This window comes from Globicephala melas, chromosome X (genome assembly GCF_963455315.2).
Source record: "Globicephala melas chromosome X, mGloMel1.2, whole genome shotgun sequence".
NCBI lineage: Eukaryota > Metazoa > Chordata > Mammalia > Artiodactyla > Delphinidae > Globicephala > Globicephala melas.
In genome coordinates this window covers 1,748,818-1,774,151 of record NC_083335.1, presented here as the reverse complement: position 1 = coordinate 1,774,151, position 25,334 = coordinate 1,748,818, and the positions used below count along the sequence as shown (strand labels likewise).

At 61.9% G+C, this 25,334-nt stretch overlaps 1 protein-coding gene across 6 annotated transcripts; it reads right to left on the bottom strand.

The window, feature by feature from the left end:
- Nucleotides 1-1,297: 1,297 nt before the first annotated feature.
- Nucleotides 1,298-25,205, bottom strand: HCFC1 (host cell factor C1). Of its 6 annotated transcripts, XM_060292342.2 has the most exons (27): nt 23,710-25,205; nt 18,120-18,268; nt 17,802-17,962; nt 17,031-17,239; nt 16,049-16,133; nt 15,453-15,559; nt 14,211-14,390; nt 14,070-14,128; nt 13,769-13,826; nt 13,369-13,529; nt 12,675-12,872; nt 12,080-12,304; nt 11,885-11,989; nt 11,262-11,481; nt 10,800-10,942; nt 10,512-10,650; nt 10,151-10,371; nt 8,103-9,537; nt 7,740-7,903; nt 6,636-7,212; nt 5,877-6,197; nt 5,561-5,679; nt 5,328-5,465; nt 4,813-4,998; nt 3,906-4,206; nt 3,421-3,484; nt 1,298-3,190 (listed from the first exon to the last, which is right to left on the bottom strand). In XM_060292342.2, exons 1-27 carry the CDS (start codon nt 23,900-23,902, stop codon nt 3,151-3,153), a joined length of 5,958 nt encoding a protein of 1,985 aa, XP_060148325.1. In that variant the 5' UTR covers nt 23,903-25,205; the 3' UTR covers nt 1,298-3,150. The 6 variants fall into 6 exon arrangements, with proteins under 6 accessions (XP_060148325.1, XP_030706310.1, XP_060148322.1 ...); XM_030850450.3 differs by having other exon boundaries at nt 13,769-14,128; XM_060292339.2 differs by having other exon boundaries at nt 5,877-6,194; nt 13,769-14,128.
- Nucleotides 25,206-25,334: the final 129 nt, after the last annotated feature.

Here is a 25,334-nt window from a genome sequence, read left to right as displayed (position 1 = left end):
TGCAAGTGAGCAGAGGGACGACGGGTGGGCGGCAGGAACCTGGCGCCCCTCCCCCCCACGCTGTGAGCATCCACAGAACTGCGTACCATGTGTCTGGCAGATCTGCACAGGCCCCTTCTTTCCCGAGTCCCCCAGGTGGGCCCCCCTCCCCCGGCTGCCCCGCATCCCCCCACCCCCCACCCCTGCACGTTCCTTCTCCTGCTCTAGCCTGAAGGACACGTGCCTGCCGCTCTCCCTGGGCCTCTGTCCCCGCCAACCTCCAAGAGCTGTGAGGCGCCTGGGCTCTGAGTCAGGTCAGAGTCGGTGTGGTGGAGGCCCGACAGGACCCCACACTCATGAGACCCCGCGCTTCCAGCGGAGGGAGTACCAGGGACAGGGGCGCACTCTGGGGGGCCTCTTGGGCGAGGCGCCGTTGGGCGTCCGCGGGTTAGAGAGGGAGGAGGTGGCTTTTGGTACCAGAGCGACTTGCCAAGAGCGGGGAATGAGGCAGGGCCCCCGGATCCCTGTCAGAGTGCGGGGCCCGCAGCGAGGTGCTCCCCTCTGCCCCGCGTGGCACCAAGGCTGTGCTGAGCCTCGGCCGCCTCACCCCGCGCTCTGCGGAGCTCCCGTCTGGTCCACGCTGAGGACGACCTCTGCCCGTCTTACCCTGGGTACGGCACCACCCTAGCGATAGCAGCCCACCCCAACAGTGCAACTGTCAACAGTTGGTTCAACAGAAGCTCTGCTGCCCCCCCCCTTGGGGGCCCTGGCCCGTGTGCAGGAAGGGCAGACAAGGAGTCACTCGGGCAACGCCCACTGAGCACCAGACGGGAGGAGCCACCCCTCGGTTGACGCCGGGCTCTCCTGCAGATCTGACATCCTGGGGGCTCTCCGGGGTCTGTGAGCGCTCAGTGGCAGGTGCTCGGCCCTGGCCAACCGTCCGAGGAGGGTGGCGGCTGGTGACCTGCCAGGCCTTGGACCCAGTCCCCTGTCCGCTGGTTGGGGAGAAGGAAGGTGACCTGGTCTCCACACAGGGAATCGGCAACACGTGTCCAGGGAGCCCCTTGGCCTGTGGCCTGCGCTCTGGCCGCCATCATGGGATCTTCTGTGGGCAACCTGGTCCTAGTGTAGCTCAGTGCCAAGGTCACAGCCCACAGAACTGTGAGACACGGGAGCCAATGGAGAAGCAGAATCCCGCTCACAGCAGGCCCCGCGAACAAGAGGCTCCCTGAGGGTTCTGGTGAGCCCTGTGGGGCCCAACTTCCCCACGTCAGGCAGCCTCCTGTGGGAGCCCCAGACACAGCAAGACGGCAGATGGTTATTTCAAAAAAAGTCTTTTAATTGTTCAAAATAGCACAAAACGACATCGCACTATGGTAATATTGAGTCACGGGGGTTACTCTACATTAGATGAACAAGCTTACTGTTTCCAGAAACAAGAGATCAACGGGTGCTCGGGAATAGGGATGGGGGGAAACAACGGGACCAGGCGGTGGGCTCCAAGGTGACTAAACATGACGTTTTCCACAGCGAAATATACTATAATACAACAAATCAGAGGCCCCAGAGGGCGTGGGCCAGGGCCGGGGGTTTGCAGAGGCTGGGGTGCCCCCGGCCACAGCTGCGTCTCCAGGGCAGAGAAAGGGGTTTTGAAGAGACCGGCTGGTCGTTCCAAATCCTTCTGTGCGACCCGCCTGCAAGTCTCACTCGTTGCCTAAAGCTTGGGTGTGGGGCAGCAAGCAGAGCCCCAAGCCCACCAAGCCTGGCCCAGGAGGACGGGCCCAGCTTGGGGACTGCACTGTAAATTCACAGAGTCAGTGGCACCACACAACTTGCCCTCCCAGGCTGCCTCTGAGGCCAAGCTCCCCTCCATCATGCACCAGCTTTGCCGAGAGAGGGCGGCTGCAGGAAGCGGCAGTTGTGGGTGTTGGATGCTCTAAGCAGTCATGCCGGGGAGCGAGCCTGGGGGTCGTGGAGAGAGCTGTGGCCCCAGGACTGGCTGTCAGGCCGCGGCCCCCACCTCCACACCATCCTCCTCAGCAACCTGACTGACCTCGGGCTCTAGCGGACTCTGAAGCTCCCTCTAGGTGTGGAGCAACTGCCCGTGGGGAGTGAGGTTTGACGGCTCACCCTCCTTTGTCCCAGAGGCCTGGGGACAGGCAGAGGGGCAGAGGACAGGGGCCAGAAAGGGAAAACCGGGCTGGGCAGCAAACACCAGGCCCACAGGGGAGATCCCATGCCTCTCCTACCCTGGCTGCCCCAGCTTCTCCTCCAGAAAGATCCCTGCCAAGGCTTAGCCAAGGAGAAAAAGAGTTTAAAAAAAAGGGGGGGAAAAAAAGATACACATTCTGTACACAGCTAACAACAACAACAACAACAACAAAAAAAAGGGACAAAACCCCACACGCTAAGGCTAAAATTACAATAAAAATGTTAACTCCGTCAACTTCAACTTAAAAAAAATACAACAAATGCAGCAGTTGGTGATGTGGCCCCTAGCCCCAACCCCAGACAGGCTGAAGCCAGGCTCCGTGGGCGGCTACTCTACGCCCCAATTGGGAGTCGGGAGGTTTTCACAGAACACTGCTCAGGCCACCACGGGGTTCCTTCTCCACCTCTTTCTTTTTCTTTCTTCTCTTTTTTTCAAATGGGAAAGAAGAGGGGAGGGAGAAAGAGGTGGGTGTACGAAGGCCTCTGAGAAAAATGTGTCAGCTTCCCATGGGAGTGCCAGGCAGGGCGGGGTGGGAGAAGCGGAAGGGCGGGCGGGTGTCGGGAAACACTAATGGAAGAAAATGCAACAGAACCAGACAGACACCCAGTTCAGGGTGCGGAGGCGGGGGAAGGGGCCCAGGGGGGCACCTCTCCTCGGCTTCCACGCCCACCCCCCACTCCTGGGGCCTTGGTCCCCTGGCAGGCGCTGGGCGGGGAGAGGAAGGGGGGCTCTTCCACATCTGCCTTCTGCTTCCTCCCCACAGCAATGGTAAAATGTGCTTTCTCGAGATTATTTTTAAAACAGAGGGAGAGAGAGAGGGAGAGAGAACGGGCAGCCGGTGTGGCGGCTCGTGAGGGCAAAGTGAGCGCCGGGTGGGCGGGGCGGGCAGGCCCGGGCGGGCGGCGGTCCTGAAGCAGAGGGGGGTCTGGAGAAGCAGCCAGGCGCAGGGCAGCTGCCTCTCACTGACCGTCTGCCTTCGATTTCTTTGGAGCGGATTTCCTTGGGAGACGGGAGGCAAAGGCAAAGCGAAAAGCGTCAGCTGGGTCCCCACGGTGAAGCGAGTGGGACTCATCGGGGGCTCTGGCTGGGCCCTAGCGGGGCGTCGTGCCCGGTTAAGCAGCCCCCCTCGCTTAAGGAGAAGGCGGGCCCTACTGTCCCCACCGCTCCTTCCTCCCGGGATCCGCCTACCCCTGGCCTCAGAAGGCTCTTGAAAGGCACTCCCTGCTTACATTTCTGGAGAGGACATGGGCCGCTTGCTGGCCGGCTTGGCGCCAGAGCTGTCCTTACTGGTTTCTGAAAGGAAAGAGGCCAACAGTGAGTGAGCAGCTCAGCAACGGGGGTGAGACGACTCCAGTGGTGCAGCTGAGGGAACGAGAGCGGGGACGACGCCCGTGGCCCCCCCAACCCCGCGCAAACTCTTGACGGAGCAGCCCGAGGCCTCTGCTCCCCACCCCATGCCTCCTGCTGCCGGTCTCGGCAGCCCTTCCCGCCCCCAGCAGCCCCGAGCAGTTTCCTCTGCACCCCCAGATGAGGCGAGTAACCCTCCACTCCAAGACACCTACCCAGGGCCCTAGGCCATCACCCGCCCCAGAATATAAAGCCCCCAAGTCCAGCTTGGAGCCGGGTGGTCCCGGCGACGCTCGCGGGGCTTTTCCCCGCCATCCCCCAACCTCTCCCTAGAGCTGCCCAAAGGAGCCCAACGAACAAGACCCACCTTGCAACCACCTGACTTGCGTGGCTGGGCCGTAGCCCTTCTCGTTGCGGGCAGCGATGCGGAAGATGATGGCGGGCTTGGTGGTGTAGTCGATGTGGGCGTTGGAGAGGCTGGAGGACTGCACGAGGCAGGAGGGGCTGGGCCCACAGTACACCCGCATGAAGGCCAGCTGCGCCGGGGTGGAGCTCTTGGACTCGCCCCCAGACTGCGAGCTCTGGATGGCCAGGTACACCGAGTACTCGATGATCTTCCCAGAGGTCACAGAGGGCGGCTCCCAGGTGAGGTGAGCGCCATCTGGACTCTGGAACCGAGGGGGCAGAGATCAGGCTGGGCCATCTTCAGCCTTGTGGCTTATTCCCACCCCGGCCACCCGGGTACAGAGGGCCTAGAATGCTTCGAAGCCTCCGGAACTGAGTGTTCATACTTCACCCTCCTCCTAACACAACAAAGCTATTTCAGAGCAGAGCTCCAGGAGCTCCAAAGAGATGGCTTCTTCTGCCCCCACCCGGAAGGCAGCCTGACGCAACAGCACGATACAACCAACGGGACTCCAGCAGCCTTCCCAGCCCCGCTCTGCCACCTAGCATGTGGCTCGTCTTTTAGCCTCTTGGCGCCTCAGTCTCCTCATCGGGGGTTTAAGGATTAGATGAAGGAGCACGTGGAGCACAGCACACAGCGTGTCAAAAGGGGGAGGCGGTGGCAGGGGCACGGGGAGGAACTTGCCCTTGTCTCCCTGGCCATTGCCGACAGAGCCAGGACCAGAAGCCTCACCGCAGAGCCAGCTGGCTCTGCCCGCACCTTGGGGCCCCCTCCCGAGTCACCCCTGCCGGAAGCCAGCACGGAAGAGGGCGCTGAGTGCACGGACTCAGCCGAGGACAGAGGCTGATCCCAGGGCAAGAAGACTCACTTTGCTGATTTTAATGGCACAGGGGGCCCCCGGGAAGCCAGGCAGACACGTCTTAAAGGCTGAGATCTCGCTGAAGGGCCCCCGGCCACAGGCGTTGACCCCGGCAACGCGGAACTTATAGGCGGTGCCAGGCTGCAGCTCCTGCTTGCGCAGCTGGTTATAGTCGGGCACCGCGCCCGAGTCGTCCTGCGGGAGAGGCCGGGCGAACAGGAAGGGAGACACGGAAGTGCCTGACGTGAGAGGGCTGCTGGAGCGTGGCTCTGGGGCCAGCAGAGGAGTTTTCTACCCTGGGGACGATGCAGGTCCACACAGTGGGGTGGGTGGGCCGGGGAAAGGGCAGCCACGGCAGCCCCTGCACGACAAGGCGGGGACAGGGCAAGGTGGGCCAAGGCTGGGCTTCACAGCCACTTCAAGGGTCACAGGGAGAGAGGGGGGCAGCCCTAAGACAGGCGTGCCCCCGGGGAGCTTGATAAATCCCTACCCACCCGGGGGTCTCAGCTCGCGGGGACACTTACATCCGACGGAGCAGCGTCATCAGGTGGCAGGAAATAGTGTGTCACCATCACGTTGGTGCCTTTAATGACCCCCACGTCAAACCACTGGTTCTCTTTCTTCACGGGGGCTTTGCTGGGCGGGGGTGGCAGGTCTGGCTTCTGCAAGTCAGAGAGGGGAGAAGAGATCAGGCCCTCCACCCTCGGGGCCCAAATGCTGCACCCCAACCCCCGAGTCCCCGTCACTCCAGACTCACTACGCCCAGGGACTCGATGCCATTGGCCACTTCCGTCAGGGTAGCCGCGGCCTGCAGCTTCGCGGGACTGGCGACCACGACTGGCTGGGGGGCCACAAACGTGTTGGACGGAGCCAGGCCTGGGAGTAAAGATGGCATCAACAGGAAAGGCCCCGGAGACCTGGCTTTTGCGTGGGAGCCCTTCCCGCAGGCTAGAGGACACGCCCGCCTCTGCACGGAGGGGCCCGGGACCAGCGCCGCCCCCCACCCCCACCGCCGCCCCGAGACTTTCTTCCGCAATCAACCAAGTTCCCTGGGGGAGCAGGGCCCCACTCACTCTCAGTGGCTGTGGAGGGCAGCAGGGCCACGGTGCTGGGCGCAGCCCCGGCCAGCTCGTTGAGGCAGTTGCTCTCGATGGTCGGGTCGTTGAGGCTGTCGGCAGGGGCCAGCGCCTCCGTGGGGAGGTGGTGCTGCTGCTGCTGGGCCTGCGCCTCCTGGAGCTGCTGCTGCTGCACCAGGGCGGCCAGCTCCTGCTGCGTCAGCACGATGGGGATGGTGGTAGCCTGGCCCTCCTGGCCCTCGGCCGACAGGTGGCTCAGCTCCGCCTGCGTCACAGCGGCCGCCGCCTCCGACGTGTCCATGGGCTCCCCGGTGCCTGCTCCAGGTGGAGATGACTTCTACTTAGGAGGAGCGGCAGGTGGGAGAGCCCAGCCCCGGCTACCCATGGTCACCGCCCTCCCGGAGCTAGGGGCAGCCCTGGTGCCCTGGTGGGTGCCGGCCCTCAGAGCCTGTCTCTCAGACCTCGTCTCCGGCCCACCTCTACCCTGCCCTCCCCCGCCCGAGAAAGCCCGCTTCCTTCCTGGGCGCCCAAGTCAGCCTGCCCTCCCCGTCAAGTCTGCGGCGTGCTGCCCTGGCGGGAAACAAGCCTCCTCTTCCCAGGCTGTCACTGGGGCCCGCCAGCCAGGGCTGCCAGCAGGGAGGCTCCAGAACCCCGGTTCCTCACTCCTCCCGAGGAGTCCGTCTTCCCCTCGGGGCTCCCACCTACCCTGAACCAAAGACAGTGGGGTAAGCCACCTACCGTGACCCCAGCACCTACCCATGACGGCCTGCTGCGCGGCCTGGAGCACGGCCTGGATGGCCAGGGCCTGGGCTTCCTCTGTGGCCGCGGCCTGGGCGGCCGCTTCAGCGGCAGCAGTCACCGCCAGCTCCTCGGGGGTGAGCCCCGTTACCATGAGGGTGGTAGTGCCCGCCTGGGCCTCGGCCATCAGCTCTTGGGGAAGTGACAACTGGTCTACTTCGGACTGCGTGGGCGGTGGCGGCTGGACCACCACAGTGGCTACCACGGCTGAGCTGGCAGGCTCCTGGCCTGAAGACGGGTCCCCCGTACTGCTCAGATCCACGGCGGCCTGGAGCTCGGGGGCCTGGGAGGCTGACAGGACCTCGGCGGACTCCCCCATCAGGGGTGCGGAGGCAGGCTGCAGGAGCTGCCGTGGCGGAAGCTGCTGGCGAGGCCCTGGAGAGGCCTGGAGCTCCTCTGGGGGCTGCAGGATGTCAACAGCAGAGAAGGGCATGTCAGAAGTTTCTGTGTTGGCTATGGTCACTGTTATCGTGGCCGGGATGGGGACTTCGGTGGTCAGAGCCCCTGGGGTAGTCTCGGTCACTGATGAGATCTTCTAGAAAGGGAGAGAAGCCCCTGTCAGAGGGAAGGAGCGGGAGGCCAGAACCAGGCAGACCTTCATCTTTCCCTGTGGGCCAGGATTTGCATTCCCCAGGGGCCGCCACGACCCCATCTGATGAGCAGGGGCAGTAGGTCACTGAGCAGTGGGGGGCGTGGCAAGAGGAGTGGAGACCCGCGACCTGCCGGCCAATTTTACCCCATCCTCACAGAGGTCTCCCGGCCTCGCCAAAGGGGCCCTCAGACTCCCGCTGTGCCACTCTTACAGGCGACAGCCGAGTAACAAGCCATAGGAAACAGCTACAGAAAGAAAAGCGCCCACCAGACACCCACCAAGCCTGGGGGTCTCCTGCGCCCTGCCCTGTCAGGCACGAGGCTGCCCTTCTATGGTCTGGAAAAGGAACCAGGAGTGGCGCGTGCCTGGAGCGAGAGCGACACCTGGTGTCCAATCCTGGAACAGCGCAGGCCTGAAGGGCGGTGGGCAGCAGGGAGGCAGACAGAGGGGGGCGTTCCGGGGGCTCTTACCGGCACCGAAGGGCCCGGGACCGGTGTGGACTGTGTCACAGTGGTCACGGCCCGTGTCAGCGTGGAGGACACCGTTGTCGTGATAGGACTGGAACCAGGGATGTTCACGCCGTCGCCCTGGGTGCTCTCCACCTCTCCCTGGTCGCTGGCAGGCGGCGGGGGGTCTGCGGGGGGCAAGCGGAGAGCGGGATGACAGGCCCCCCCTCCAGCAGGGTTTCCACCCAGCTCTGCCAGCAGGGGACACCATCGCCCAGAGGACCCGCCCAGGCTAGTAAACCGAGCTCCGCGGAATCAAACCGAAGGCCTCTTGCTGGGGCCTGGGCCCCGGGGAGCACGGGTGCCAGGCTGGCCGCCTCCACCTACCTTGGTTGGAACTCATGTTGGAGGTGACGGTGGTGGCCGTGTGCGTGGTGCCTGTCTCGTGGGTCTCACAGGGTGGGTTGGAGCACACCCTCTGCGTCGGGAAAGGAGCCAGCAATGAAGCTCCAGCCTGGGGGGTAACTGCGGGCGGTGCCGCCCCCTCCAAGCCGGACTCCAGGGTTCTGTGGGAGGGCGCGGCGTCAGGGAGCAGGGCGCCCATGCTGACTGACATGGTGGTACCGGTGGAAGCCGTCTGGTGCGTCTCACAGGGGCGGCCAGCCGGGGGCTGCTGCCCACCCTCTGGCTGGCCCGCACCCCCGGTGGACGTGGCGGTGGTGGGCGTAGGGGTGGTGCCTGTCTCGTGGGTCTCGCACGGGGGGTTGGAGCAGACCTGCGTCACGGTGGCCGAGGAGCACAGCAGTGCCTCCAGGGCCTTCACAGTCACAGCGGCGCCAGGCGAGCTCTCGTACCCAAGCGCGGGCATCCCCTGCACCTCACTGGGTTCCCCGGCACCCACGGTAGAGCGGGCCGTGGTGGCGGTGTACGTCGTGTGGGCGTGATGCGCCTCCGGCTGGCGCCCCACGGATACCAGCGGGCCCAGGCCAGCTAGGGGGCTACCCTCACCACCAGGCCTGACCTGGGTGCTCAGAGGGCCCAACTGCACGAGCGTGGCGCCACGGCCACCAGCCTCCAGGGCCAGGCTTGGTCTGAAGAGCGGGCCAGCTGAGCATGGGGCCCCGGTGGCCATCACAGTCATGGTGGTGCTGGTCGCGCCGGTCTGGCGGGTTTGGCACGAGGGCTTGACAGAGCCCTGGGCTCCCTCTGACGCCCCGGCAGCCATGCCGACCCGGACCACGGCGGGCACGGTGCTTGCCACACAGGTGTACCGGATGTCTCGCCGCTGCCCGGCTCCGATGCCCGACATGGCGGTGGTGGCCGTGCTGGTGGTGCCCGTCTCGTGGGTCTCACACGGCGGGTTGGAGCAGCCGTGCTGCCCAGCCATGTTGGAGGTGGCAGTGGTGGCCGTGTTGGTGGTGCCCGTGTCGTGGGTCTCGCACGGCGGGTTGGAACAGACGCGAACCACACTGCCGTTCTGCTGGCCCACTGTGGAGCTCACGAGAGAAGCAGCTGCCTCTTGTCTGTCGCAGACAAACTGCACCTGGGTGGGCTGCGGGTGTCCCCCGAGATTAGCCACGACGGTGGTGGTGGCTGTGTTGGTGGTGCCCGTCTCGTGGGTCTCGCAGGGCGGGTTGGAGCACACCAGTGTCACAGTGCCGGGCTGCACGTCACCCTGGCCTGAGTCAGCGATGGTGACCGTGGCCGTGGGCTGTTCTGTAGTAGGCGAGGCCAGAATGGACACGGGGAGGTCGTGCACAGGCTGGGCCTCGACCCCGCTGGGCGCTGTGATCAGAGTCACCTGGGTAGGCTGGGAGACAGGCTGGGGGAGAGGCCAGATGGGAAATTAGTACAGCATCCCCTACGCTGGCTGGGACCACCAGCTTGGCTCCTAAAGCAACAAAGCTGGCAAATCCAGGACCTGCTCACCCTCTGACCCCAAGAAACTGACTCTCTCAGGAACCAAGGAGGAGGTACTGCATCACCTCAAGGGCCACAGGGACTGGGAAGGGGCTGGGCAGGGGGGAGGCCTGGGCTGGGAACCCTGCTGACCCCAGGCTGTACCAAGGCCAGCCACAGACGCTTCACCACTTCACCAGGAATTCAGCTTACAACGTACGAAGAGAAAGATGCTACATGCACCCCAAAATGAATTGTCGTACCCTCTACAGTATCACGAAAGAAAAAGCCTAACGCTCAAACACTAAAAATGGCTGAAATACATTATCTCAGCACGACACGCTATCAAACGGTGACTAAGAATCGCAATTACGTGCCTACAGGGAAACCGTCCTACGGGTGCCACACACGGGAGGGAAAAAAAGGACCCAGCTGCACATGGCAGCAGAAGGAAGCCTGGAGAGGATGGCCCCAACGTGGAGACCGGAACCCTCAGGCTGGGCCCGCGCTTCCACGTGCTCTCCCGGCTGCCCTACCTGCATGGTGATGGTGGGGGTGGTGAGCCCACCGGCCGCCGTCAGCGTGGTCTGTGCCGCCGACACGGTAATGGCAGTGGGGTTGATCACTTGGCTCGAGAGGGTGGCGATGGTGCCCAAGGTGGTGATGGGTGTGGCCAGGGAGGCACTGGTGCTGTGGCCCCCGGCCCCGGCGAGGCTGGTGGACACGGTGCCTGTCACGGTGCCTAGGGTCGTGACGCCTGAAGGCAGAGAGGGAGGCGGGAGTGGGATGTGGGAGGAAGCCCGCTGTTGGCACCGCCTTCCCGGCAGCTTTTCTCCCTGGGCAGGCGGGGCCGGGGCGCACCCTGACTCTGCCCCACTCCCCCCGCGGCCTACACACCTGTTGTGCCCTTCACGACCAACGTGGTGACAGCCGGCTTGACAGCGGAGACGGTAACGGGGGTGACCAGGCGGACGCCGCCCATGGGCACGGTGCGGAGAATGGTGCCCGGCTGGCCGGGGGCTCCCTTCAGCACCACCTGGGATGTCAAGAGGAAAGCAGCCTCACATCACATGTGGGCTGGCCAGACCCTGCGCTGGCCCTCCCAGGCCCCACGGGAAGACCCACGTGGCCTGCTGTGCTCCCGGACTGGACCCTGGGGTGAGGAGAGGGCCAGGCACGCCGCACCTGGGTCACTCCTTGCTGCCCGTGGCCAGTGGCGATTTTGGGAACAGCAGTGATGATTTTGGCGGGGGCTCCAGTTCCGGAAGTCATAACCTTGGTGGTGATAATGGTGATGGGGGACTTGATGCCGGGAGTGCTGGTCACACCTGGAGGAGAGGGGGGCAGCCTGGCTTCAGGCTGGGCCACGAGGGACAGCGCCGGCCTCCCACCCGGGCCTGCTGCCGGGTCCCGTTTCTCTTGGGCCCCCTTTCAAGCAGTTACTCCTGCTGCCCCTCGATTAAAACAAAGAAGTACCAACTGTAGCCGTAACCCCTGCTACCTCCCGACATATCTTAAGGAAAAGGCAGGGAGAGGGTGGAAAAGAGGGGAAAACCAGAATGGAAACACGTCGCAGCCCGCCCTCCATCTGCCTGCCTTTTCCCTCCTGACATGGTCCCTCACCAGCACGCTGGAGGAGGCCCCTACCCGTGGCGCCCGCCTGCGTGATGATGGCCGACATGGGGATGGTCTTGATGATAGTGGTCGTGCCGGGCTTGGTGGTGCTGGGGGACACGCTGCTGATGCCCAGGATGGTGGGCTTAGTCCCTGCCCCGCTGGCCTGCGTGGTAGTGATGATGGTGGTGGGCTTCCCATCTGCTGATGTCACCAGCTTCAGGATAGTCCCAGCTGGCAGGGGCCCTTTGGTCTGTAAGGGGAAAACACGCAAAGACGGGGTGAGGTGAACCGGCATCATTGTCAAGATGAGAAATGTTTTTTTTTTTTTTTTAATTTTTAACTGAAACACAGCTGATCTACAATGTTGTGTTAGTTTCAGGTGTACAACTAAGCGATTCAGTTATACCCATATATATCTATCCATCCTTTTTTTTAGAAGAATGACAAGTTTAACAGTGACTCTGGTCTGGCTAGTCTCCACTGGCAGCCCAGGCAGCTCAGAGTATTCTGAAGACCGAGGGTGACAGGACCAAGCAGTAGGACCTTCTGTGCCATCAGTGTTCATGGGATCATGTCTAGCCAGGGATGCGAGTTCTAACCCCAGGCCAGCGCCCACTCTTGCTTGTGTCACAGTCTGGAGCCCACGAGCTCACCTGGATGATCTGAGTCACCGGGCCTGTAGACGCCTGGCCTGTGACTGCAGAAGTCTGAACTGGTTTGGTCTGGACCACTGACATCACTTTGCCCAGATTGGAAATCTGAAAAGGAAGACGTGGAGCACAAAGAGTGATCCAGAGACCAGTCAAGGGCACGGCCTGGGCTGGGCTCTCCTGGCACCCATCACTCACCAGAGCACTGCCTCCTGGGACAGAGATGGGGCTCTTCACCAGGGTGATGGTCTTGGTGACCCCACCCACCACTGTGGTCACCACCTGTGCTTGCTGGGCCACTGTCACAGTCCCCGACTTGTGTACTGTGATGATGGGGCGGGTGGACGTGTTGGCGGCAGAGGAGACAGACGTCCCCACCTGGGCGGCTGCAGTCTTCAGCATGCGAGTGGCTGGGTTGCTCACCTGGAGGGAGCAGAGAAGAGTGGTGGGCGGGGCAGAGAGCACCCCAGCCTCTGCCTGGAATGGCGGGGGTGCGCACACAGCAAAACTCTAGCCTGCCTTGCCCCATGCGTGCATGAGTGAGTGCGTCCCTAGCTCAGTTTGGTTTACCTTTCCTCTAGCAAAGCAAGGGAGGACACTGGGCCAGCAAGTCTAGCCTAAGGCTGCCACACCCCTATAGCTATCAGCTTATTCCACAGCCCACAGCAAACACGTTACGGACCTACAGCCTCTGCGGGTTGGTCCAAAGCCCGGAAGGAGTGACCGCTGTCTGATCACAGTGCCCAGAAGCCCCCGGCCCCAAGGCTGAGAACCAGGCCCAAGGGATGCTCACCATGACTGGCGAGGAGGCCACCTTCACAGTGGCTGGGAGGGTGGTGGTGCCAGGTGTCACGGCCACAGTTTTGACGATGGTGGTGCCGGCCGGGACACTCAGCACCGTGGGTGCCGAGGAAGGAGGGATCTTCTGGGTGGCGGCAGCCGCGGCTGCCAACGCCGCCATGCCACTCATCTGCGGGTTGCTGCCGATGACCTGCAGCAGGCGCAGGGAGTGTGAGCCCACAGGGAGTGCCAGGCCCGCGGCCACCACACTCCCTGCTCCACGGCCTTCACCAGAACCCGCCTGGCTCGCCCTGAAGTGGCACCTCTCAGCGTCAGGACTGCTGGGCCCTGCTCTACTGACCCCAGACGTGGACTCCTACCACTGATGAGGCACAGCAACCTGGCAGCAAGAGTTACGAGTAGTTCTGGATCTTTCCTAAAGACCACGGAGACAGATACAGCTCTCTCCTCAGGGGGCTGAGTCAAACCCCAGCTGGCTAGATCCTCCCCTCAGGCTCCAGGACAAGAAAATACACATTTAAAATGCCCTTGAGGTCAGACGGGCGGTTCTGAGGCATGAGCTTATTAACCCTTAAGTTAGTGCCGAGTGGTCGCCTCATCAGCGCTTTACGGGCGCAGGATGAGCGGGACTCGAATCCCGCCAGCGCACCACCGACCGCCAGGAAAGCCCCGCCCTAGCTTCTCACCGTCCCCTGGGCGCTCTGCGTAGGCACGACCATTCGCACGCCTGCGGGAAGGGAGGTCACAGTGACGGGGGCTTTCCCAGCCTGGCTGGCAGGTCGCATGGTGACCAATGGGGTTCCTGTTGTAGCCTGAGGACCGGTCACTTTGAGAACAGCAGGGACACCTGGCAAGAGAAGGGGCAGAGGCGAACAGCTTCTGTGACCTACTTGTGCTTCAAATCTGGCCCTTCCAGACACCCTCAGTGACAGCCTCCAAGGTCGGGACCGAGGTCCCCCGCCACCACTTGGCCACAAGCCTGCACGAATGGCCACCAGGTGTGCCGTCTGTCTAGCGGTCCTCACTCGGGCACGTGACCCCCTGGTGGGCCGGATCTTGCCCTTGAGAGCCCGGCCCCCGGCTCACCTTGAGTCCTGGCTGCGGCAGGCACGGAGATCGAGCTACCAGGCACCGTCGGCAGGACCTGGATGGTGGTGGTGGTTGGGGTGGTGGCGGCAGCCTGGGGCAGGAGCGTGATGCCTACTTGGGTCAGTGGCTGCACAGCAGGCGCGGCTGCTGCTGGGGCAGGGCTCTTGGGAGGGTTGGCAGGCACAGACGGGACTGGATTGGGTGTAGGGGAGGTGGCAGTAGCAGCCGTGGCAGGAATGTCATATTTCTGGAGCTGCAGAAGATAACTGTCGGCTGTTGCCACAGCCCCCCAGCTCACCTCCAGGGAGTTGGTGTTGGCTCGTACCAGCTGTACCCGGGCCGGGGGCGGTGGCTTTTCTGTAAGAGAGCACCGCTGGTGAGAAGGCGGCAGCAGAGACTTCAGGGACGGGCATGGCAGCTCTCCTCCGGTCGGCCTTACCCGTTTCCAGGTACCAGAGGTCCTTGCAGCAGACCTGGTTGTTCCAGGCCTTTCGGTAGCCGTCACGCCCACTCCAAATGTACAGGCGGGTGTTGATGGCTACAGCACAGTGGCCGGCACGGGCCCGGGGAATATTGTCCTCCAGCGTATCCATCAGGATGGTCTCCCAGGCCATGGTATCTGGGGAGGGCAGGATGTGGAGGTCAGTAGGGGGCAGAGGAACAGACAACCCCCAAGGGCTCTTTGGCCTTTTGCTGTCAGGGATGGGGAATTAAAACCAGGAAGTCATCAAAGATTACTAAATTAAGACAAAGACAAAAACAAAAACAACTCCACATAGCAAAAAGACCGTAAAAAATTATAAACCACAAACTACAAACTGGGAAAACTATGTGAAACACACAGCCAAAGGTTTCCCTTCTCACACATCAAGCAACACAAGAGCCTCTAGAAAGAGATGGGTGAAGAGGAACGCAAGTTACAGAAAAGGTGACAAGAGGATCCGAGGAAAAATACATACCCTCACTCACGATTAAGGCAAACTTAACCCAGAGGGTGCCTGGCAGTTTGATGTTCGTGCTGGTGCAGCCAGGGCTCAGGGTGAGCCAGGGGAGGGAATGGGGGCTGGCCCATGGGGAGAGTCAAGTGCCTACCGGGCTCCGCAAAGAGCGAACTGTTTACCGGCCTGGCAAACACTGCCAGGGGCATCTGTGTGTACAGCAACATCCCTCTGAAAGCAAGTCTACCTCTAGCTCTTCCTCTTTGAATACAACTGCACTTGGCGAGAATGGTGTGAGGATACTCACGAGCAGCGCTGGTGCAAGTTTTGACACCACGAGAGCAATTCAAAAGAATGAGGCCACTCGCCCTGCAGGGATGGGATGGTCTCCAGGACAGAGTAAATGCAAGGGTCAGGGGCCGCACTGCGTAGAGCAGGCCGCTGTCCTGTTTCCTCGGTTTTAAAGGAACCTAGAGGCAACGCTCGTGTATATAGCAAAGTCCCTGCAGGGTGGGTGAGAAACCACCAACAGGAGACAGGAGGGATGCTCTGCGTGGTTACGCTGGGTAGGAAGAGCCTATTCAAAAGACGCAAAGGAGGAGCGTCCCTCAGAGCACTTGGGCCACTGGCTACTCCTGGCGGATTCTAGAGGCACGGCCTAGAAGCAGCTCGGCTCCCTGTGCTCCCCACACAGCTTTCAGGCCGAGGAGGCCGCTCTGAGCCCAAGCCCGAGGAGGCCATACCCAGGTTGAGACAAGCCAGTGTGTTGGTACACTTCCACTCCTTCTCGTGTGTGGCCACTTTGACGTCATCCATGACGAGAGGCACCCAGCCACCAAACACGTACATTCTGGGACGAGGGAGGGAAGAGTAGGAGAGGATTGTAGAGGAGGTGCCAAGCTAGAGGCCACCTCTTCCATCCAGAAACTTCTGAACACACTTGGTCCTCTAGCTCTCCCCAGGACGCACGAAGCTCTGAACGTGGCCCTCTCCTACTTGGTGGCTCAGCCCTCACAAGAACTGTGTCACCTCCAGTATGTGGAGCCTCGGTTTAGCTCACCTAAAGCTCACCTCAGTCCCCATCGTTCTTATATTCACTTTGGGACTTTGGCATTGACAAAAACACTCAGCTGCTGGCGGAGAGGACGGTCTGTGCCCCTCTACCCTCTGTCTTTTCTCAGTCCCCCAGGGTCATAATGGAAAGACGGGGCTGCCGAACGCCAGCCCAGCCAGAAAGAGGTCTCCTCAGGCCTTAGGGGTTGCTGGAAGGAAACTGCGAGCCCACGGGGGTGGGGGTGGGGGTGGGCTAGGAAGGGAAAAGCCGTGGCTGGCTGCTCACTTGTTTCCTATGGTCGTAGCCGAGTGGAGACTTCGAGGAAGAGGTGCCACCCCGCTGAGGCTGGGCTTATTCCACGTCAGAGTCTCTGTGCAAAGCAATGGGAAGGGAAGGTTACCCATACCAGGTCGGACACGGGCCCTCTGACCCACAGGATGTGCCCCGGACACAGGGAAGGTGCGGGGAGGCAGGTGCTGACCCAGCGCAAGAACCCATACCTGGCCTCCTTACAGCCCATGGGAGGCCCTCCGATCACCAGGTGCTGGCATTTCCCAAGCTGTGTTTACCATCCTCTGAACTTTTACTGAGCACCCACTACAAGCCAGCACCGCTCCTGGGCTGGGGTAGGAGCGGCGGGCGCACCTTCTGACTCCCGGCAAGACGCACTCTCTCCCACACCGCCTCCGCCACCTACAGAGCTGCTGCTGCTGGGGATTCTGCTCCCGAGACACTGTTTCTTTCGAGCACCGATGCTGCCCCACAGGACCACCTAACCCTCCAGACATGTGTGGTCGGCCACCTTCTCCCCTCAGCCTTCTTCAGGTCGAAAGCCTGAACTCCTTTCAACCGCTCCCGCTTCCCCACCTGCCGACCAGCCCGAGGAGTCCCCACGGCTCTAAGGGCATCCGTACATCCCCTCTGACTGTGACAGACCAGGGGGCTCCGCTCCTGGCACAGCCTGACCACTGACACGTCGACAGGGACAGGTGCTACCTCATCTACACAGTTCCACTCTAGAAAGGCCCTTCCCTCTCCCCTCACGCTCCTGGAAGACAGCCGACCGAGCCTTGCTCTCTCTTCAAGCAACGCCACAAGCTCGGGGCAAAGATGACAGCCCCAAATGGGTGCTCTCCTGACCCTGCAGCAAGTACAGGGCTAGGCGGGACACTCCCCTCCCTGTGAGCCCCAACTCAACACCCCACACCGCCGCCCAGCAGACCAGCTGCGCGCCAAGACTACTGGAGCCGCCGCACCCACATCTTACCAATATCCAGCGTCCAGAGGTCCCCCAGCCTGCAGCCACTCATCCCTCCATAGATCACCAGCTTGGACTTCTTGTTGTCTTTCTCGGTGTAGACCACTGCAGTGTGGGACTCCCGGGGTGGGGGAAGGACGCCGTAAGTGATGGGAATGTCCCAGGCTACCACTCCAGAGCCTGGCCGCAGTTCCAGGATGTATAAGTCATTCAGGTACCTGGAGAAGAACAGTCAGTTATGGCGGGCCACCGGCTTCGATGGGTGAACAGTGGACTCCTGGGGAGACAAAGGGGGCTGAGGCTGTGCGAACCCCAAGGTCTTCTACCTTCGCCCCGAAGGAGGGGCTACCAGAAGCTCCAGAGGAGGAGAGCAAGGAGAAGAGGAAGAGCCGGATGGGGTGTGCCAGTCTGCCCTGCACACGAAGCTGGGCGTGACATGAGGGCCTCCCGGGTGAAAAGGGGGCACCATCTCAGGACTACCTCCAAACTTCAGAAAGGACAACAACCATCACGAAGATTGCAGGCAGCAGATGCTGAGAAGCAAAGCGCCAGCTCTAAACTGGGTCTGAGGAGCAGGAACCAGCCCAAGGCAAGGTGGGTTTCTACCTCCTGGCCTGGCCCTCCTCCCGCGAGGCCTCCTCGGGGTTAGAAAGCTCCTTAGAGGGCATCCAGTGCCACCCTCGTTTCACAAAGGAAAGGCACTTGGTACGGCAGGCTTGGCTGCTATGTGAGCAAGCACCCGCCTTCACGGGATTCCACGTGAACAGGACAAAGCCTCACCTCGGAATGTTGTTCTTGGGGTCCTCGCTATCGTTGGCCAGACCTCCAAACAGGTAACATTTGTTGCCCACAAGGGAGAAGCTGTGCCCGAGCCGAGGACACGGAGGGGGCCCATTTTTGGGCGTCTTTGCTTTGAGTCTCTTCCACTCCCACCGGCTTGCCTGCAAAATGAAGACCCAGTGATTAAATCGGGGATGAGCCGGCCACTGGCCGCACAGGGAAGGGCTGGTGCTGATGAGGGAGGGACCTGAAGGGAGTGAGAAGGTCCTGGGTGACATGGGGCCTGCCCCCGCCCCTGCCCCAACAACCAGGGCCTACCTGGAGCTCGTAGAGGTCGTTGCTGTATTTGCCGTACTCCACCATCCCGCCAAATACCAGCAGGCGAGTCCCATCGCACACAAAGCCATAGGCTGCACATCCAGGAGGGATGTCCCCTCTCACGGCCGGGATGAACCACTGGTTGGTCGCTGGAGAACAAAAGTTAGCAGAAGTCAGAACTCCTCGGGAGCCCCTAGAACCAGAACCTCCACCCCTCTTCCTCCCCACACCCACCAGCCTTCAAAATACAGTCTAAGAAAGGAGGGGCTGAGGCACTGCCTCTCTTCCCAAGGATGTGGGACTTTCTCCTTTTACCATCCAAGTGCCAGCCCTCTATCCAAGCCATCTTCCAAACTCCTTGGCCTCAGAGGCCACCTCAAAACAGCCTGTGATCACCCTGCTTCTCATCACGGTCGTCTTAAAAAGCAGGAAGTCACTGACCAAGAAAATTCGTCAGCTTCTGGCGATGTGGCCACCTCCCGCCACTCTATGGGTCATCGGAAAGAAACGTCTAACACCCAAAATACCGTCCAGGGGCCCGTGGCTGCACCTCTAAGTGGCCAAAAGAGCTACCAGTGCAGGCTGGGAGCAGCAGCCTGCGGTATAGGCTGGGGAGGGCCATGGGGGTACGAATCAATCTCTACTGCTGTTTCCCGGGTGACGGTCCGGAGCAGCCCTCCCCCGGGCCCACCCCCTCCCCCCTCCCCCCTCCAGAACACGGGCAGAGGTGGCGGCAGTCAGTGCCAACTAAGCTGCCCAAAGCCCATCGCCTCTAGCCGGGCTGGAGCTCCCAACCTGCCCCTGCTCTGCCTGGCATCCTTGCCCCTCCTGGGCCACCGCCCTCACGTCTGCCATGCCAGGTCTTCCTGGAAAAGTCCGGGGGCAAACGCTGCCCTCTTGTGAGGGATGCCTTCTGTCCTATGTTATTTGAAGGGCCATGCCCTAAAACATACACCACACTCTCTCCGGAAACCCCAAACCGGCAGCCGACTGCAAATCTGATTCCACGCCCCTCGATCACTTTTGGTCAAACGTAGGCAAGTGAATTGGGACTGAGGGGCCAGTGGGCAGGGCACGGATCTGGGAGCGAACAGAGCCCCTGTGGGGGCGTGACAGGAGCCGGGACAGCACGGTGCACCCGGTCCCTGACCCCGTCCAGGCTGGGTAACCCGACTCTACCTGCAGTTGGGCAGAGAGGCCTGCCCCACCCCGCCGCCAAAAACACACCACACCTCCCGAGGTAAAGGCGCCCGGCTCGCCGCTTCCCAAGTGTACACGTTAGTTTGCAGTGGGCTGTGGGTCCCGTCCTCAGTTCAGCAGCCAGCGGGCCTCCGGGTCCCCTGCCTGCTCTGCACGCCCAGGCCCCAGACCCCCGCGCTCCACCTCGTCCTACCGCGCAGCGCAAAGACAAACCAAGAAGAGCAGCAGCTTTCCAGGCTGGAGCCATCAGCCCTGCCCGAACTGGGGGAGATGGCCTCCCGCGGGGCCCGGAAGGAGCTTCATCCAAGTTCCCGGGATTGAAGCCGCCACAGACCTCTGAGCCTCCCTCCGTGGACAAAGGAACAGAGACCAGGAGTGGAAGTAACTTACCCGAGGTCACAGGGCCAAACACACACACACAGATGAGAACCTTGTCACCGACTTAAAGTGACTGCTAGGTGCCCACCTGAGGGCCGGGAGGAGGCTACACGGGAAACGGCAGCTCTCTCGTCACATGCCACCACTGACTCAGCGGGCCGGGCTAGAGGGACCTGTGACGTCCTGACAGCTCATTCTACAGCACCCAAGAGGGGCTGATCTCATTCTAGGGCACTCCAGGCAGGGCAGGGGCTCTCTGCACCGCCATCAGGAGCAGTCTGTCAGGAGGCACAGTTTCTGGTCTGAAGCCAGAACCTGCCGCTCTTCACATCACCTACAGTCCCAGTTCTACCCTGAGATGGCAGCTGCCCCCAATCATGTCATCTCTCGCTCATCTAGCGGGGCGGGCGGCGCATGACCCGACCTCCGGGTCCCTCCTTCTCCCTAGGCTTGGGCTTGTCGCCACTCTCGGCTGCGAGGGGGGCCGAGGAAGGGAGGCCTGTACCCAGGAGGCGGGAGGTGGCCGAGCCCCTCCCCCCGCAGCTGCCTTCCCGCTCGGCTGAGGCTCGAAGCGGGGGTGGGGGTGGGGGTGGGTTCTCAGAAGGGGTGACATGGGAGCGGGGCCTTGAAGGCTGAACAGGACTTCCCGACAAGTGAAACCAGCCGCCGGGCCGAGCAGGAAGTGACTGTGAGAGCAAGAAGGACCCAGAACGGAGGGGGAACGGGTTTGAGATAAGCTCAATTTAGTGACCAATTAGCTCCAGGGACAGAGGAACAGGGAGGTGTCTCCAAGGTGGTGGCCCGCACCCCTTAACTGAAGGGCGAGACAGCCCGACAGTCTCGGTGACGGCCTGTATTCTGCCTGACTCCACTGCCAGCCAGCAGGGTGACCCTGGACCTGTCACTTCCCCTCTCAGACCCCAATTTCCTCATGTGCAAAAACAAGGAAGTTCCACTAGATGTTTTCCAAGGCTCTTTCCGGTGGTATCAGTTGCAGACATTCGAGAACCACTGAGGCAGACCAGCCTTGGGCCACTGGTTTGGCAACCAGCCACACCCTCCCCTCACCAGGGCGCACCCCACTGTGTCAGGGCCGGGTCCTCCGAGTAATCCGCTTTGCTGTTGAAGTAAAATTCCCCGAGGTCAAGGACAGTTGCTACCCTAAGATCTCCCAAAGGCCTGTGAAGTGTTCCACAGCCACCAAAGAGGAAGGACACACACTTTCTCACACACACCCTTCAAGTGCACACCTGCCACCCCCAGCCCCGTCACCCCCCCCCCACCGCCCCGATCTCTGAGCTGACCAAGACAGCGAGGCAAGCACGTGCCCCCTGGAGCCCTTTGTCTTAGCAACGGGGAACTCTCTCCGAAGGGCGAGTCTCTCTGAGCACTCATCTTGCAGAAAGAAAAGCACTAGAGAGTATGCTCTGACCTCGTTTAAAACAAAACCAAGGGACTTCCCTGGCGGCACAGTGGTTAAGAATCCGCCTGCCAATGCAGGGGACATGGGTTTGAGCCCTGATCCGGGAAGATCCCACATGCCACGGAGCAACTAAGCCCGTGCGCCACAACTACTGAGCCTGCGCTCTAGAGCCTGCACGCCACAACTACTGAGCCCGAGTGCCACAACTACTGAAGCCCGCGCGCCTAGAGCCCGTGCTCCGCAACGAGAAGCCACTGCAATGAGAAGCCCACGCACCACAGCGAAGAGTAGCCCCCGCTCGCCGCAACTAGAGAAAGCCCGCGCGCAGCAACGGAGACCCAACGCAGCCATAAATAAAGAAAGAAAGAAATTGATAAACAAACCAAAACCAAGGTAAGCAGGAGGCTGGCTGTCAAGACAGCAGCTAAGGATGCTGCGCATCTGTGCCACGGCTGGTGGGAGAGAGGCAACACCAAGCCTGTCTTTCTGAGAACAGCAGGAGCTCGAGGCTCTGTCAAATAGCAAACACTCGGTGAGGACAGGGGAGCTGGGTCAGCTAACGGCTCTCCCGAGAAGTCACCGAGGGAGTTCATAGGGCACTTTCCAAACTGCTACCCTGGAGGAATCCAGGGCTGCAGCCCTTCGGAAGGCTGGCTATCCTCTACTATACAACACACCCTTGCAGATGGGGAATGAATTAACGCCAAAGGGCTCGATTCATTTTAATAAACTAATGAATACGCAGAGGCCCCAGGAAGCAGTGGACTTTGGAGCTGATGGTAATTAGGCCCCTGCCCTACTTTCTAAAATTGTCCTTCCTTGCCAAGGAGCCTGCTCCAGGCCTTACGAGAATGAAGTTGGTCCAAGTAGTTTAGGAGCTTCTGCTCAGGGCAACGGCCTCTCTAAAAACAGCCCTGCCCCTCAGCCTTACCTTACCCGGCTAATCGCTGCCGCTGCAGCTGTCTGAGCTGGCACAGAGCACCACCAACCAGCCCAGCCTCACTGGAGGCAACAGGTGCTCAGACCCACAACGTGAAGGGTCACCGGCAACCCACCAGCCTCTTGAAAGTCAACTTTGTAGGGGTCAACAACCTACAAGATGCAGAGAAAACTAAACTCTGTGCCTTGGGGGAGGCGGCGGTGGGGAGCACCCAACCGAGAGCCCAGCTCCAACCCTCAGCACTCCAACCAACACCTTATCCCAGAGCAACCTCAAAGCTGGAAGGAGGTGCCCAGGCCCGAGGACACCGTACCAACAGAACCCTCGGACAGGATGGCTCTGGGGCCAATGGAGCTCGCCAGATGAGATGGCGCGGGGGAAAGAGCTGGAAGCCGGCCCCTGGCCGCGGCTGACCCGAACGCGACTGCGAGCCGCGGAGGGGAGCTTCCTCAAAGCACGCTGCCTGAGCTGGGAGGGGGTTTTCCGCAGCCCCGCCTCCACCTCTCAGGCTGGGGACTGGACCGGAAGGCACCCAGGCCCACCGCTCCCGGCGAAAACGCCCGCCGAGCCCCTCCCTCCGGGCCAGGCGAGGTCCTGCGGGCCAGCGTCCATTCAACAGGCAGCTCGGGCCCAAGGAGGCGCCAGGTGTATCAACCGGACCAAGTGGCCGCCAAGGGGGGGGGCCGCAGGAGGATGCGGCTAAGCCCTAGAGACTTAGCGGGGACACCAGGCAACAGGCCGAAGGCGAGCCGGCACGGCAGCAGCACCCGGAGGCAGAGGCGCACCGCAGCCTCCAGCTGTGACCGCACCTTGCTTGCCCCTCCCAACCAACCAGGCCCGGGCTTTGGGGGAGGCATGAGAACGGGCAGGGGAACCTCCTCAGCCTGCTGCGGGATCACTGGAATTAATTCATCTCTTACATCAAAGGATCCCAGATCGAGACAACATGAAATCTGTAGAGAAACGCTGGAGAAGTCAACGCTGCAAGAGGGAAGCAGCAATGTCGTCTGACCTGTGGGTCCCCAGGAGACGGTTACGCAGCGCAGCACACAGCCCGCCCCCCTCCCCCAGGTCGGGATTACGCTGCTCAACTCTGCCCCTTTTCTCGAGACGGCGACCTAATCTGTAATCTAGAAGTTGTCATTTCTCCCGAAAGAGCACCAGAGATGAGGAAGAGCGGACCAGGCGCAGGAGGAGGGAGGAAGGGGGTGGGACTCTGCGCCAAAGGGACGCATCCGCCCGCCTGGCGGGGGTAACGGTGTCTGTCTGAAGTCACCGCCGCGGGAGCCGCCCCCGCTCCTTCACCAGCCAGGGTACAGGCTTCCTCTCCAATAATGAAAAGCGCCTCTCAAACACATGGGAATCAGGGCTGGAAGAATGGGAAAAAGAGCAAGGGAAAGCAAAGGTGCCGGGCAGAGCAAACCGTCTCGGACGGGAGAAGTAGCACCTCGGTGCGGACGGAGAGGGGGAACAGGAGGCGGGGGAGAGGGCTGCAGGGGAGGGGAGGAGAAGGCGGGAGACGGAGGAAGGAGAGAGAGGGAGGAGGCACGGAGGGAAGGAAGGGGAGAGAGAGGGAGGGAAAAGGAGGGAGAGGGAGGAGATGAAGGGAGGAGGGAAAGATCCGAGAACCCAGCGGGCTTTGCACTCACCCGTGTTGTACACGTGCAGTTCGTCCACTATCCCCTCGTTGCCGCCGCCAAACACCACGATGAGCTCCTTGATGGCCACGGCGCGGTGGCCGTGGCGGGGCCGGGGCACTGGACCCGACCAACCCACCACTCGCTTCCAGCGGGGCTGCAGGAGCACTGCTGGCGAGTTGGCGGGTGACACGGCCGAAGCCATAGTTCCGGGAAAGGGCGCGGTGGAAAAAGTCACCAAGCGAGAAGGGAGGCCCCCAATTCCACTCACACACACCCCCTTTCGTCTAAGGCGTCTCGCACAGAGAAGCGGTTCTTCACACAGCGGTGAACGGCTCCATGGAGGCCGCCATCTTAACTATTCTCCTTCTCTTCTACTCTTCCCCTTCTTCTCGCTCACCACGTCTCCTTAAGAGCCTCCTGAAGCTGTCGAGCGCCTAGACCCGAGAAGCTGGAGGCCGCCGAGTCCCGCCGCCCTGACTACTTGCCTGGGAGCTCCCACTTAGAAGCTCGAGCGGGAGGCCCTGGGAGCCGCCATCTTGAGCCGCCTCTCTCTCCTCCCTTCCTCAATCGTAGCCCTCCCCCGCCGGAAATGGCGGAGCCCCGGCCCGGTTCCCACACCCTCCCCAAGTCTCCTGCACTGGCCGGCTTCCGGGGCGGGTGGAAATGAGCCACAAGCGCCGCGGTTGTCCCAGCCCCGCCGGAGCTCAGACCACAATTGTGGGAGCCGCCATCTTGAGACCGTCCCGCTTCCCCGCCCAGCGCTTAGTGCAGAGGCCGCTCCCTAAACAGCCTCGACACTTGGAAAGAATAGAGGCGCGCCGGAGGCCAATGAAACGAGCTTGAGTTCTCGAGGGCTGCTCGGAGGCTCGCGCCGTACGGCTCGTGAGGTCTCGAGCGTCTCCCTTTAGTCCGCCTCTGCTGCTCAGGCTGCGCCTGCCGCCCTGGGAGTCGCCATCTTGAGACTAGCTCCCCCTTCCCCCCTATTCTCTTCCTCTTGGGTCAGTTCTTCCACTGCAAACCAAACGCAAGGCAGCGTCCGATCCTCGCTTCCCTCCTTATGACTCCTTCCCACAGGAGCCGCTTCAAAGAGGCAGAGTTAGGCCCCGAAGTGGCAACTGTACGGCAGGAGGAGCGGTAACGGCAGGGCGCTCATGCCTCCTCCCTGGGAGCCGCCATCTTGTGTGAAGAAGTAACAACTAAACATGGCGGCGGCGGCGGTCGGGCGAGGGGGCGGAGTCGGGCGACGTCACTGTTTCCCCCCACACCCCACCCTCGCAGGCTTCTCCTCCCGGCCGAGGCTTCTTAAAAGAACCTCGCGCTGCCTCGCGGCGAGGGACCGGTGCCGCTGCGCGCTTTGCCTGGGGTCAGGTCGCGCTCGGGTCAGGCACAGGCGTCCCCAGCCCTGTGGCCGCCGAAGCGCGCCTCCACGCCTCCGCCCTGGGAGCCGCCATCTTGCCACTTCCCCTCGCCCGGCCGTCCGCGGGCGTCAGTAGCGACTTTCAGCACAAAACAAAGATGGCGGCTGCGGCATCTGCGGAATGCCCGGATGAGAATGCCTCAGACGCCGTTGGCCCCGCCCCCTTGGGAACTGCCCCCTGGGTCGCTGAAGGGACACACGCCAGAGGAATCGCTTT